At 38.6% G+C, this 15,074-nt stretch overlaps 1 protein-coding gene across 8 annotated transcripts in view; it reads left to right on the top strand.

The window, feature by feature from the left end:
* Nucleotides 1-15,074, top strand: part of agpat4 (1-acylglycerol-3-phosphate O-acyltransferase 4 (lysophosphatidic acid acyltransferase, delta)) — a 49,155-nt gene that overhangs the window by 27,292 nt on the left and 6,789 nt on the right. For 6 of the 8 annotated variants that reach the window (XM_062058348.1, XM_062058345.1, XM_062058349.1 and 3 more), the window contains 2 exons: nucleotides 14,026-14,207; nucleotides 14,276-14,445. In XM_062058348.1, coding sequence (XP_061914332.1) covers nucleotides 14,026-14,207; nucleotides 14,276-14,445 — 352 coding nt within the window. Of the gene's footprint in view, nucleotides 1-8,134; nucleotides 8,350-8,901; nucleotides 9,004-14,025; nucleotides 14,208-14,275; nucleotides 14,446-15,074 lie in introns of those variants that run through there. The other 2 variants (XM_062058346.1, XM_062058351.1) reach the window with 2 other exon arrangements.

Raw genomic sequence — 15,074 nt, 5'->3', positions numbered from 1 at the left:
GTGTGCACGAAACAGCATGGATAATTTCTCAGCAGGATACTTACGTGCTGGAGCTGCTCAGGAGCAGGATATGTTTGGGGATACAAGATTATAGCCAATACCAGTACCACCCATAGACCAATAAGAGGTTAGAGTTGATGAAATCCCTGCCCACCAACCAATCGGTTGTGTTTGAAAAGGACATCACCGTTCATTGACTATTCTGTAGAGCTCCCTGAGACCAAATAGAACTATGAACTAATAAAGTTGTTCGCCAGCTTGGTAATGCATATTTCACATCTTCCGTGTTTGTCCTAGTTAAGCCAAAAAAACAGAAAAGATCCTGGATAACGTCAAATTAAATGGTTGTACTCTTTTTGTAGAAACTCTGTCTTCTTCTAAATTTGTTTACCTTCAAATCCACTTCCGAGTAAACTCTGGGTATCAAATGTGTTTGCAAAAATTAAGTTAAGACGCTCATTGCCTATTGTCTATATATTTAATTCAGTTAATATATTTAAAATAAGAAAAAAATATGTTTTAATTGTTTTTACAGGTTATCTGTTTTTTGTGTTTGTTTCAAATGAAAAAGCAAAAGAACACATTTGTAATACTTATTGTAATTTATAACTGACTTTATTGTGACAACCTTTAAATCTTTAATCCCCTCTCAGCTACCGTTTCCCTCACATTTTGTAGCTGTTTTCAGTTAAATTAAGGATTTATTTTTCTTTTATTTTAGATTTATTTGTATGTACCTATTTTTCTTTAACTCACATAATTCAGTAATAATCAAATTTAAAACATGTTTTTATTTTATTTTATTGTAATTGTCATGATGCTGCAATTTGTGTTTCCCTGTGAATGATGCTTTCATTTTTCCAGTGCTCTTATTTTGGTTGCTCTTCCTGTTTTTGTTTTGTCTTTCAGTGACTTTACCCCTGATCTGATATCCACAACTCTCTTGATTAGTCATTCAGGGAATCTACGGCCTCTGGTCACTAATGAGGAGGGTTAAACAGCCAGTGTTGCCTTCTTTGTGACGCTGGTTTGTTGTTTTTGCTCACGATCTACAGCTGTATCCATACTGGTGCTTCCTGCTTTTTTTCCCCTAACAAAAATACCTTTTACCTGCACGTCGCCTTGCCATCTCTGCATCACCAACAGCCGTAATACACCACTGTAACAGTAATATAATTTTGCATTTTTTTAAACTTTATGTTATTTAATTTGATAGTACAGTCGTCCCTTGACACATAGTGCTTAAAATATTGGGGCTTCTCCACCTGACAATTTTTTTTAGATTTTTTAATGTATATTGTACAACATTTTTGGCCCAAAATCCAACATTTTCAAGCATATAAATGGAAAAATTAACAAAAAATATCAGTACTTTAGTAGTATCGGCCACTAGAGGAGACCAAACCAATCAGAGCGCTCTGTTCAGTATCATTGCCACTGATTGGCTCACCCTCAGGCAGCATTATTATTTTGGATTAAAATAGTATAAAGGTGACTAAAGGGGGTTATTTCTTGCTCTAGCTATGGAAATACTTAATTATTTAAATCATTTGTAATATAGAATTATCATTATTACTTGGCGGAAATTTGTTCACGGTCATGTCCAGAACCGATTAAACCGTGATAAATGAAGGACGACTGTAAATTAGAACTAATCATTTTTATTTGGGGTTTTAATCTAATTTAATTTCAAAATATATTTCATTTTCCTGTGATTTATTGACTACCACTCCATGATACCCACAAGTCAAATATCATAGTAAGCAGGTTAGAAAATAAGTAAATGATTTATTAGATTTTACTGATGAACTTGGCTTAATAGTGTTTTCACCAACATCACAATTCCGGTCAGGACCCGAATGTTGCGCCATCTTGGAAATGTGCACCAGGAAACACTGAGTCAACTTGAGTGGAGCCATAAATAAAACGTCAAATTTCCACGACGAGTCAAAGTCGAATGATGCCCAAACTGCACAGACATCTGTACAGCTGCAGACTGTACAGGTATTATTATAGACATTTTACTCTGTCCGATTGATTGTGAGAGGCGAGAACACGACAATAGTTAACCATGTGGCTTTTTCAAACTTCGGGCTATATATACTGTTGCCCGGCAAGTACCTTCAAATAAGCCGACGTCCAGATTGCTGATGTCATCATTTAAAAATGATCCATCTATTGTCTTTTGCTCAATGTAATCTGACAAATTGAAATATTACCAGCTTTGTGTTAGTTAACAAACACAACTCTTCAGAAAAAACTTAGCCTCAACTCTCCAAAAATTCACAAATTCCAGTCCTCTATCCGTGTGGTCATTATTTCTAAATAAAGCATCATTGCAAAGCATTAAGTGGCTGACCAGGCAGTGGTTGCTACTTTCTGCAGAAATGTGTTATTATGGTTACCGGGTTTTCTTGGTGAGGCTTTAAACATTTTGTAATGTGAACGGAAGTTTTAATACACATAGGGCCAGATATACTAAAGGTTTGCGTGTACTTATAACACGTGCAAACTTGATAGCACACGCAAAGCTGATCTACTTAACATGTGCACAAAGGATTGCATCTCTTAAGTGAGCAGAATAAGGAGTGCAATACATTTAGCGTGTCTGTCTTCTTGAATGTGCAGACTCTATGCTGTTCATCAGAACGCCCGATTCAATATTGGGAAAAGAAGATAAAATTTAAATGTTTAGCCCACCAAGCCTGATTTATCAAGAATGAAACTCAATGCGGATGCTATTTTGTGCAAATAAACCAGTGGTTTCAATGAAGACTGTTTCTAAAATGCACATAAAAGTGGTACATGTCTGCTGGTAGTTTAAACACAGCAAAATGCCACACGTAGGAGCATGCTAACATGATGTGCAGTAAATGATCGAATATTTAGGTGGTGAAAGCCTCATATAGTACACTCAAATACCGCATTTAAATATGGTGGTCTGCACCACTTTTTAATTGCACACTCCGGGTTAGTAGATCAATTTTATTGTTTGCACATGCTGTTTAGTGCATAGTATTTGGATATTAGTACATCAGGCTCCATCATGACCTGTGACCTTTGAGGCCTGGTTGTATAGTATCGTGCCCTATAGTCAGACAACTGTCCATTTAGTTTGATGACAACTGTTAGGCATTGGTACATAATGGTGAACATTTATAGCCTCCTCAGGACAACACAGAAGTTGTGTAGGCACTGGGTCTACATTAGACAACACACTTCATCCTTAGTTTCTGCTAAACCTAAACTATGTTTACTCAGAAAGTAAAATAAACACTTTTAATTGTATACACTGTGTGGTTAAACAACGGTATTTGTTGTCTTTGTTGCAAATGTCAGCAAGCTGAGCACTTCAATCAAAATTTGTTATGGCCCTTAATCACAAATGCCTTGGAGGGCTGCACAATCCACAACGACATCCTCGACTCTGATCCCACATCCGGGCAAGAAAAAAACTTAACCCAATGGGAACAATGAGGAAACTTGGAAGGGACCGAATCCCTGTTTAGTATTTTTATACGTAAGTAATAAAACCTTAAAATCGCATCTTATGTGCACCGGAAGCCAGTGCAGGTGAGCCAGTATAGGCTTAATATGATCAAACTTTCTTGTTATTGTAGTGTAGCAGCCACATTTTGTACTAACTGTAATATTGTAATGCTAGACATTGGGAGACCCGAAAATAATATGTTACAGTAATCGAGATGAGACGTAACGAACGCATGAATAATGATCTCAGTGTCGGTAGTGGACAAAATGGGACCAATTTTAGCGATATTACAGAAATGAAAGAAGGCTGTTTTAGTAACACTCTTAATGTGTGACTTAAATGAGTTGGATCGAAGATTATCCCGAAATTATTTACAGAGTCTCTTTGTACAATTGTTTTCTTGTGAAATGTTAAGTTATTATAACTTTATTATTGAATAAGTGCCAGTGTCTAGCAGGACCGATAATCAACATCTCCAGTTTCTTAGCGTTAAGATGCAAAAAGTTGCTGGACATTCATTGTTTGATTTCATTTAGACACGCCTCCAGATGACTACAATCTGGCGTGTTGGTCAGCTTTAGGTGCATATAGAGTTGGCTGTCATCCACATAACAGTGAAAGCAAACACCGTATTTGCGTATGATGTCACCTAGCGGCAGCATATAACTCTCTCTTTAACAAGAGGAACCAGAGGGTGTATTCCAACTATCATGGGATCACACTGCTCAGCCTTCCCTGTAAGTTCTATTGAGGTGTACTTTAGAGAAGGCTAAGCTGGATAGTCAAACCTCGGCTCCAGGAGCAGCAGTGTGGTTTTTTTCCTGGTCGTGGACCAGCTCTATACTCTCGGCAGGATTCTCGAGGGCGCATGAGAGTTTTCCCAACCAGTCTACATGTGCTTCGTGGACTTGGAGAAGGCATTTGACCATGTCCCTCAGGAGGTCGTGTGGGGAATGCTACGTGAGTATGGGGTATCGGACCGCCTGATTGTGACAGTCTGTTTCCTGTATGATTGGTGTCAGAGCTTGGTCCGCAGTAAGGGTTGGACTCTGCCAGGGCATCCCCCTAGTCACCGGTTCTGTTCATAACTTTTATGGACAGCATTTCTAGGCGCAGTCAGGGCATTGAGGGGATCCGGTGTGATTAGGTCTCTGCTATTTGCAATTGATGTGGTCCTGCTGGCTTCATCTGGCAGCATCTTCAGCTCTCACTGGATCGGTGCACAGACGATTGTGAAGCGACTGGAATGAGAATCAGCAACTCCAAGTCCGAGTCCATGGTTCTTGCCAGGAAAAAGATGGAGTACCATCTCCAGGTTGGGGAGGAGACCTTGCCCCAAGTGGAGGAGTTTAAATACCTTGGGGTCTTGAGGGAAGAGTGGATTGTGAGATCGACAGGCATGTATCGATCCATGGCAGTGAAGAAGGAGCTTAACTGAAAGGCAAAGCTCTCAATTTACTGATCGATCTATATTCCTATCTTTACCTATGGTCATGAGCTTTGGTTTATGACCGCAAGGACAAGGTCACGGGTACAAGTGGCCGAAATGAGTTTCCTCTCTCAGGTGGCGGATAGGGTGAGAAGCTCTGTCATTCAGGAGGAGCTATACAGGTGTATACAGGTAATTTCTCAGAGCATCATGAGGTGTACTAGCAATGATGAGTTCAATTAGACGTTCGTTGAGCTCTTCATCAGTAAACTGGCATTTTTGAGCTAACGTTCTGGCTCTGGTTACAAAGTCATCAATGCTCTCATTTGGCTTTTGCCTGTACTGCATTAGGTGCAGTCTATGGATCCTAAAATTCACATTTAGTTTCAACTGACCTTCATAGAATTCCCATAGTTTAGCAGGCTTCTTCTTGTCATTCTCACTGAGACCACTGGCATTCAGCCGTTTCAGTCCTTCATCTCCACAGTCACGGCATATTTTCCTTGTTTGCTTAGCATCATCTGTTATTTCTTCATCCTCTAGGTAAAGACTAATTTTCTGTTTAAACAGTGATATGGCCTCACTCAGGTCCGGGTCAGTCCAGTTCATGGTCGGTAGGTGTGCAGCCATGGCGCGCTCTCGTTTGGGTTGCTCCCGACAGTTAGCTCGGGACTCCTCCGTTGGTACTAACATTTTGCACGTGTAGTTCCGGCGACGACGGAATTATCCTCAGACAACTCTCCCTCTCATCCTGCTCCGTGGGTGATCACTATAGTCACCGCTGCCACCATAAAGTGTTATTAGTATGAATAATACACTGGGTAGTTATGACTGGAACATGTTTTATTTCAGAACGGTTGTTTACCTAGCCAGCATAACAGTAGTGGTGTTACATAGGTAGAGGTCTGTGCTGCACGCTACGTAATATCCGTTCCCAGCACGTATCACTACACACCCCTTTTCAATTGCACATGCGTTGTTAGTAAATCAAATCAAGGCCTAAGTGAGCTCTCTCTCTCAGAGGGCTATATCAATACAATTCACTTACTCAATTTACTTACACACTCAAGTATACTCATTTCACTTAATTCCTATTGCTGCACATTTTGGGGTTTTAGTTGGACTTCTTTAAAGAATGTGTGAACCACTTCAGACAAGGATGTCATCATTCCAAAATTATTGGATCATAAAAGACATGAGCAGTGAAGCAGCATGAGCAAGACCTGTAAAATGAAAGCTTGTCAAACGGTCCAAATGATTAACACCCTAGCTTCAAGTTAGTATCACTCACCACGTTTCCATGCACTAAATTAGTCGGATTTCTCAAATAGTTTGTTTTTTTGTATATTTACACATGTGAAGTCCATCTGTCCATGCACACTAAAACTATAATCTTTGGTTTGGCCAATGAAAAGCCTACAGTATGAGACAAGAACTTCAATGTAGAATAAAATGTAACAAAAATACTCAATATTCATAGGAATGGATTTTAGTTTTAGTTTTCAATCATCTTTGAATATCCTGCTGAGTGTATCTTTATTTCCCTACAGTGTTGAGAGGTGGAAATGTCTGAAGTATCCTCATTTCTTTTATAATGAATAAATACAGTCCATTGGTATATTGTTTCTTATTAATAAAAACCTCGTAATGTATAAGATACTCCTTAACATGAAAAAAGTATAATAATCAGTGTCAGGAAAGGCAATAAGAAATGTACATAGTTCGTGTTTTCTCATATTTTAACGTTATATCAATCAGACTATAACCTTTCAAGCATTGAAATGAAGAGTGGAAAAATGCAATTTTTTTGGCAATTGTGGAATATTGTCCCTTTTTTTTTCTAAATATATTGGGGTACATGCATACCTTTGCACATCACCTAAAACACGGCATACCACTAAGAGTGACCTATTCTGATTATTATCATAACACTATAAGTTAATATCAATATTTCTCTCCTTTTTTCTCTTTTCTCCTATAATCTACTTAATTATCTCATGTATGTATTGCTACATTTGAGTTGATAGTAATAATGATAATAGAGGTAAATATTATTTTTCTTTATTATTGTTATTGCTATTATTATTATTATGTGTATATAAAGCGCAGTTTACCAAATCAAATTCCTTGTGCGTTAAACATACTTGGCCAATAAATCTGATTCTGATTCTGGTCATAGTGCAAGAATGGTCATTGTCGACACTGTAATATTACTGTTTCCTTCACTCAATTATTTTTTATGAATACTGGTACCATAGTTGTAGATACAGTATGTGTTGATGTGGCTCTGTTGTTGTTGCTGTGTTTTTGTTGTTTGAGAAAAATAAAAAATGAAGGTTAAAAAAAAAAATCAAAACTTATGTACGTGTATATACATACATTTACCACACCTAGTGCGTGTGTAGGTATCAGTGGTACTTAAAAAAAATATATATATATATATATATATATATATATATATATATATATATATATATATATATATATATATATATATATATATATATATATATATATATATATGTATATATATGTATATATATATATATATATATATATATATATATATATATATATATATATATATATATATAACGTAAAATAATATTTATGTATGTATTAAATTTAATTAATCAATTAAACAATATAGTTTTGTTGTTTAAATAATTGGGTCTTGTGTGTCCTGTAATGTTATGTAGTCATCTGACACCCTACAGCTAGAGGTCGCTGTCGACCCATAAACGTACAAGACGAGTCAACACAGGGCTGTGGGGAGGGAACACGCTAAAACTAATAAATCTGTTAAATCAATGGAAGAAAAACAAAGCTATTGTCTCAGTTAATTAGAATCAAAACCATGTTAATCATGTATTTTAGTTGTACGAGAGGAATCCGTGCGCATGCGCTCCACTGGATTTGTCAACTTGCCTGTACGTTGTCTCTCCTAATCGATGCAATGCCAAAGAATAAAACAAAAAATATGTCTTGCTTCCTCTTTTTCTGGTTAGTAAGTTGTTGACTGTATTTTTGGCAAATATTTTTGATATGAGTCAAATGGCTTATTCTGAACAAAACCACCACAGATTCACAAAGTCATGCACTTCAGTAATAGTTCTATGTAAAAATGTAGTGTTCGTGATTATGGCCGTTTGGTTATTGTATAGAGTAAACGATCTTTGCAAGGCAGCAGTTTCGTACCAGGAAGTGCTGCTGTCAGTGTTGTACAGTAGTGCTACATGACCGGGCATAAGAGGGTGTGGTGGAACACACACTTATGCTGCTGGTATTCGGAGACCACACACGTCAAACAAACCGGGGGAAAAAAGAAAGAACGATATATTCAAAAGCAATGCACATTTAAAACACAATATTCACCACTGCTTCTGGCTTTGGGAGGTTGAGAAACCTGCCTTCTGGGTCACAGAGAAAGGTACAGTTTACTGTTTGGCTGTCACAACTTTTGGAGTCTTTATATTTGTTATTTGCCTGAATTATGTATGGTAAAACTGCAGCATTGTATCAGCTGCTTGAAATGTACTCACTAACTTTAATTCACTTATATAGTTATTGCACCATTTTTCCTGGTTTAGAGGGTTATGACTATTGACTACTGTCAGGCATATACTGTACATAAGAGCTAGTCACAGGCTGGTAGAGTAGCCAATAATTTAACTGAAGTAAGAGTGCTGTTACTTTAGAGTAAACGTTTAAATACTTCTGATTTATTAGTAGCTATATTTCATGTTATTTCATGTTATTTGACTACAGCCGTGGTGAGTATGTGTATACTACAGCAGTGTTTTTCAACCACTGTACCGCAGCACACTAGTGTACCGTGAGATATTGTCTCGTGTGCCGTGGGAGATTATGTAATTTCACCCAATTGGGTTAAAAATATTTATAATCCACAAATGTGCCGTTGTTGAGTGTCTGTGCTGTCTAGAGATCGGCAAAGTAACTGTGTAATACTCTTCCATATCAGTAGGTGGCAGCAGGTAGCTAATTGCTTTGTAGATGTCGGGAACATGGTTTGTCGTGATCACAATATGCAGACGACGGCGGGAGGCAGCGTGCAGGTAAAAAGGTATGTTATGCTCAAACCAAAAATAAACAAAAGGCAAGTGCCGCTAAGAAAAGGCATTGAAGCTTAGGGATGGCTATGCAAAACGAAGATAAAACTGAACTGGCTGCAAAGTAAACAAAAACAGAATGCTTGATAACAGCAAAGACTTACAGCGTGTGGAGTAGCAGACGGCGTCCACACATACTTGCCAACCTTGAGACCTCCAAATTCGGGAGATGGGGGGGCAGGGTTTGCTGGTTGAGGGGGGTGTATATTGTAGCGTCCCGGAAGAGTGAGTGCTGCAAGGGCTTCTAGGTATTTGTTCTGTTGTGGTTATGTTGTGTTACGGTGTGGATGTTCTCCCGAAATGTGTTTGTCATTCTTGTTTGGTGTGGGTTCACAGTGTAGCGCATATTTGTAACAGTGTTAAAGTTGATTATACGGTCACCCTCAGTGTGACCTGTATGGATATTGATCAAGTATGGCTTGCATTCACTTATGTGTGTCTAAAAGCCACATATATTATGCGACTGGGCCGGCACGCTGTTTGTATGGAGGAAAAGCGGACATGGCGACAGGTTGTAGAGGACGCTAAAGGCACTGCCTTTAAGGCACGCCCCCAATATTGTTGTCCAGGTGGAAATCGGGAGAAATTCGGGAGAATGGTTGCCCTGGGAGATTTTAGGGAGGGGCACTGAAATTCGGGAGTCTCCCGGGAAAATCGGGAGGGTTGGCAAGTATGCGTCCACAAAGTACATCCATACATGACATGACAATCAACAACCAAATAGCAGCGCAAGACAAGAACTAAAACACTACACACAGGAAAACACCAAAAAACTCCAAATAAGTCACGGCGTGATGTGACAGGTCGTGACAGTACACCTACTTTGAGACAAGAGCTATATTGATACATGGTTGGTTATGGTTTGAATTCATATCCAACGATTGGGAGAGCAACTTTTTATTGTCAATATCGGCTGCTGAGTTTCATTTTTTAATGTTTTCTGCTGGTCGTATGCCTCAAGATTTTTTCAATGAAAAAAATGTGCATGGGGCTCAGAAAAAGATAAAAAATGCTGTACTACAGCATGTACTACAAAATATGCTCAGTTTTCAGTCCCTTGTTATTAGGGCTAATGTTAGCATAAGCGCAATTAAAACATAGAAAAACATCTACAAACATGTTTTGTGGGCTGAAATGTGAATAGTTGACACCGCACGATATACATTTTCTTTTGCTGCCTCGTTTGGCTCTAGTGTCATGTCACTTTTTACAATGTGCAAGTTGAGTGTGGTTATGTGACTGCCAGGCTGCAATTGATTGGTGCAATGTATTCAATCGTCACTAGTGGTTATGTTAGACTGGTGCAACACAGTCATGTAACAGTGCCCTGAAGTCTTTCTAACGAACCAAATGAATAAGTCTTTGCAAGCAGTAATCAATAGATTATAAATAGAGTGATGACGATGTAAATAAATGTAGCGATCGGACTGAAATGCAATGTAACAGTAGAAGTAGCTTTTCTTCTTCACAAAAATATTTTTTGGTCTACGTAACATGTAATGGTGGTTCTTTGGTCAAACATTTGCAGAGATAATGTTTTACAGATCATCTTCAAACCGCTTTCTCTTCAGGATGCGCTTTTTTGTTGTTTCTTATTTACGTGCCTCCACTCCCCCACCCCCCCAAACCCCGTCAGCCATGTTGTAGTTTTTTGTTCTTCCATACCGAGTTTACAGACAGATATACAGTAAGTTAGTACTACACGCTACTTTGGATTAGAAATGGCAACATCGGAGGATGCATGTGCATGTACTAGCCCAGGGGTCGGCAACCCGCGGCTCCGGAGCCGCATGCGGCTCTTTGACCACTCTGATGCGGCTCAGCTGCATACTTGCCGACCCTCCCGGTTTTCCCGGTATACTTAACGACCCCCCCGATTTTCACAGGAGACTGCCTTTCCTAGAAATCTCCCAGGGCAAATATTATCCTATTTTCACTCTAATTACTTAATCAAGGGTGTGCCCTAATGGCACTGCATTAATTGTCCTCTATAGCATTTACAAACAGCGTGCCAGCCCGGCCACATGTTATATGTTGCTTTTACTTGCACACGTAGGCGACAGCAAGGCATACTTGCTCAACAGCCACACAGCTTACACTGACGGTGTCCGTATAAAACAACTTTAACACTGTTACGTTACAAATATGCGCCACACTGTGAACCCACACCAAAAAAGAATGACAAAAACATTTCTGGAGAGCATCCGCACCGTAACACAACACAACAAATACCCAGAATCCCATGCAGCCCTAACTCTTCCGGTCTACATTATACACCCCCGCTACCACCAAACCCCCCCACACATCAACCCCCCCCCCCCCCCCCTCTCCGTGCGTCGGCTGAGCGGAAGAGTTAGGGCTGCATGGGATTCTGGGTATTTGTTGTGTTGTGTTTATGTTGTGTTACAGTGCAGATGTTCTCAAGAAATGTGTTTGTCATTCTTTTTTGGTGTGGGTTCAAAGTGTGGCGCATATTTGTAACGTAACAGTGTTAAAGGCCTACTGAAATGAATTTTTTTTTATTTAAACGGGGATAGCAGATCTATTCTATGTGTCATACTTGATCATTTCGCGATATTGCCATATTTTTGCTGAAAGGATTTAGTATAGAACAACGACGATAAAGATCGCAACTTTTGGTATCTGATAAAAAAAGGCTTGCCCCTACCGGAAGTAGCGTGACGTAGTCAATTGAACATATACGCAAAGTTCCCTATTGTTTACAATGATGGCCGCATGAAGTGAGAGAGATTCGGACCGAGAAAGCGACAATTTCCCCATTAATTTGAGCGAGGATGAAAGATTTGTGGATGAGTAAAGTGCAAGTGAAGGACTAGTGGGGAGTGGATGCGATTCAGATAGGGAAGATGCTGTGAGAGCCGGGGGTGACCTGATATTCAGCTGGGAATGACTACAACAGTAAATAAACACAAGACATATATATACTCTATTAGCCACAACACAACCAGGCTTATATTTAATATGTCACAAATTAATCCTGCATAAAAACACCTAAGTGTTTGTTATGTTAGCTCCTAGCTCCTATGCTAGCTCCTAGCTCCATATAAGCCGCCAATCCAATTCAAACACCTGCACAACACACACAATCACTCAGCCCAAAAGACCGTTCACCTAACCCAAGGTTCATAAAGCTTATATATTTAAACAAAGTAACGTACGTGACGCGCACGTACTGGCAAGCGATCAAATGTTTGGAAGCGCAGCTGCTACTCACGGTACCTGATATTCAGCTGGGAATGACTAAAACAGTAAATAAACACAAGACATATATATACTCTATTAGCCACAACACAACCAGGCTCATATTTAATATGCCACAAATTAATCCTGCATAAAAACACCTAGGTGTTTATGCTAGCTCCTAGCTCCTCTGCTAGCTCCTAGCTCCATAGAACACGCCAATACAATTCAAACACCTGATCAACACACACAATCACTCAGCCCAAAAGACCGTTCACCTAACCCAAGGTTCATAAAGCTTATATATTTAAACAAAGTTACGTACGTGACGCGCTTTTACTCTAACGAAGTGTTTCCATATCGATATTTTCATTAGCTTCGTTTTAAGTATTTCACAGACGTTGTGAGGTGCTATGACCTAGCAGAGCTGCCGCTTTCAGTTTTTATAGTATTGACCTCGGCTTCTGATTGGCTCTGCCTCTTACGTGTGCATGGTTTGCGTAACCAATCAGATGGCACGCTGGATGGGACAATGCTGGAGACAGAGAGGCTCGGCTGCATCTGAGCCAAAATAACCAGTTTTAAATGGGTCCGTTGGATTAAGAATAGATGATTGTTACATTCAAAATAATAGTAATGGTGATAATAAAGGTAAATAATACTATTCATTAGGGCTGTGAATCTTTGGGTGTCCCACAATTGGATTCGATATTGATTCTTGGGGTCACGATTCGATTCAAAATCGATTTTTTTTTTCAATTCAACACGATTCTCATTTCAAAAATGATTTTTTTCCCGATTCAAAAGGATTCTCTATTCATTCAATACATAGGATTTCAGCAGGATCTACCCCAGTCTGCTGACATGCAAGCAGAGTAGTACATTTTTGTAAAAAGCTTTTATAATTGTACAGGACAATGTTTTATCAACGGATTGCAATAATGTAAATTTGTTTTAACTATTAAATTAACCAAAAATATGACTTATTTTATGTTTGTGAAAATATTGGACATAGTGTGTTGTCAAGCTTATGAGATGCGATGCAAGTGTAAGCCACTGTGACACTATTGTTCTTTTATTTTTATTTTTATAAATGTCTAATGATAATGTCAATGAGGGATTTTTAATCACTGCTATGTTGAAATTGTAACTAATATTGATACTGTTGTTGATAATATTAATTTTTGTTTCACTACTTTTGGTTTGTTCTGTGTCGTGTTTGTGTCTCCTCTCAATTGCTCTGTTTATTGCAGTTCTGAGCGTTGCTGGGTCGGGTTTGGTTTTGGAATTGTATTGCATTGTTATGGTATTGCTGTGTATTGTTTTGTTGGATTGATTAATTAAAAAATAAATAATAGTAATAATAATAATTTTTAATAAATAAATAAAAATTAAAAATTTTTTTTTAAATGAGAATCGATTCTGAATCGCACAACGTGAGAATCGAATCGATTTTTTCCCACACCCCTACTATTCATTGTCAATAGAATGTATGAATAAATATATTTAAAACTTTAAACTTTTATTTAAAAAATGTAATACATTTAAAAAAAGGCAGATGCCGATATATATCAAAATGACCAAATATTGGGGTCTATAATTGGCCCAGTCAATAATCGGTCAATTCCCCTCTGGAGAAAGTGGATGCTACCTCCAACTGAAGGACTCCATTGAGAAAGTCTTTTGCTATCAAAAGGAAAGCCTTATGCTGAAGCTTGATCAGCATCTGAAACAGTTACAGAGTTGTGTGCTTTATGCTTGTGCAAATATTCCAGAACAATGAGCCTGGTGCAGCTGCTGAAATGCCACTTTCTGAGCCACCTGATCCTCTGCTACGTGTTCCTGGTCAGCGGTCTCATTGTGAACCTGCTCCAGCTATGCACCCTACCTCTTTGGCCGCTCAGCAAACAGCTGGCTCGCAAGGTCAACTGCAGGCTGGCCTACTGCATCTACAGTCGTAAGTACTGACCTCCCCCTGAAAGTGGTATCATGCAACTTCACAAATTTGAACTTTTTCAACTCTAGAGATGGTCGCTGCATTGGAGTGGTGGTCCGGCACTGAATGCACGCTCTACACAGATCCAAAGAGTTTCTCTCTGTACGGGAAGGAAAATGCAATTGTGGTTCTCAACCACAGTTTTGAGATAGACTTCCTGTGCGGCTGGACTTTCTGCGAGAGATTTGGTGTTCTTGGGGTAAGACATTGTCTACTATTGAGCCTATTAATGTATTTTAATGCACATGAGTATAAAATAATGTAGGTCTCCCCTCCTTACCATCTCTCATATGTACACATACACTCTTTCAATGTAATTAGGGCAGCAATGATTAATCCATTAAATCGATTAATTTGATTGGAAAATATTGTGTTGCTTCGATTAATTGTTTAATCAGTGTAACTCATAAAAATTTATAAAATCAGGACGGCATGGAGTGCCTGGAATTTTAAATATGCAAACAAAGTTTCCACACGACCGCTGTTATAGAGCGCACTTGAGAGCGGTGGTGTGAGGGTGCCGTGATCTGTGTGGCAACAAACAGTGTTTCTTTAATTTATTATTATTATTATTATTGTTATTAATGCACACATGCTAAAAGTGCAACTTCAATCTTAATGATGCACATTTATTAAGAAAAAAGAATAAAGGTTATAGTAAGCTGAAATCATTGTGTATTTCAACTATTTTCCCTAAAATACGCATTGAGGCTAAAAAGTGTGTTTTATCAGATTACTCGATTAATCTAACAAACGAATCAATAGATTACCCGTTCTAAAATAATCGGTAGCTGGCGTATAATTGTAACACAACGTTATTTTGCAGCT

Source organism: Entelurus aequoreus, linkage group LG09 (assembly GCF_033978785.1).
Source record: "Entelurus aequoreus isolate RoL-2023_Sb linkage group LG09, RoL_Eaeq_v1.1, whole genome shotgun sequence".
NCBI classification, from domain to species: Eukaryota; Metazoa; Chordata; class Actinopteri; order Syngnathiformes; family Syngnathidae; genus Entelurus; species Entelurus aequoreus.
Note: the sequence above shows the minus strand (reverse complement) of the source record. Positions and strands in the feature narration are given on the sequence as shown.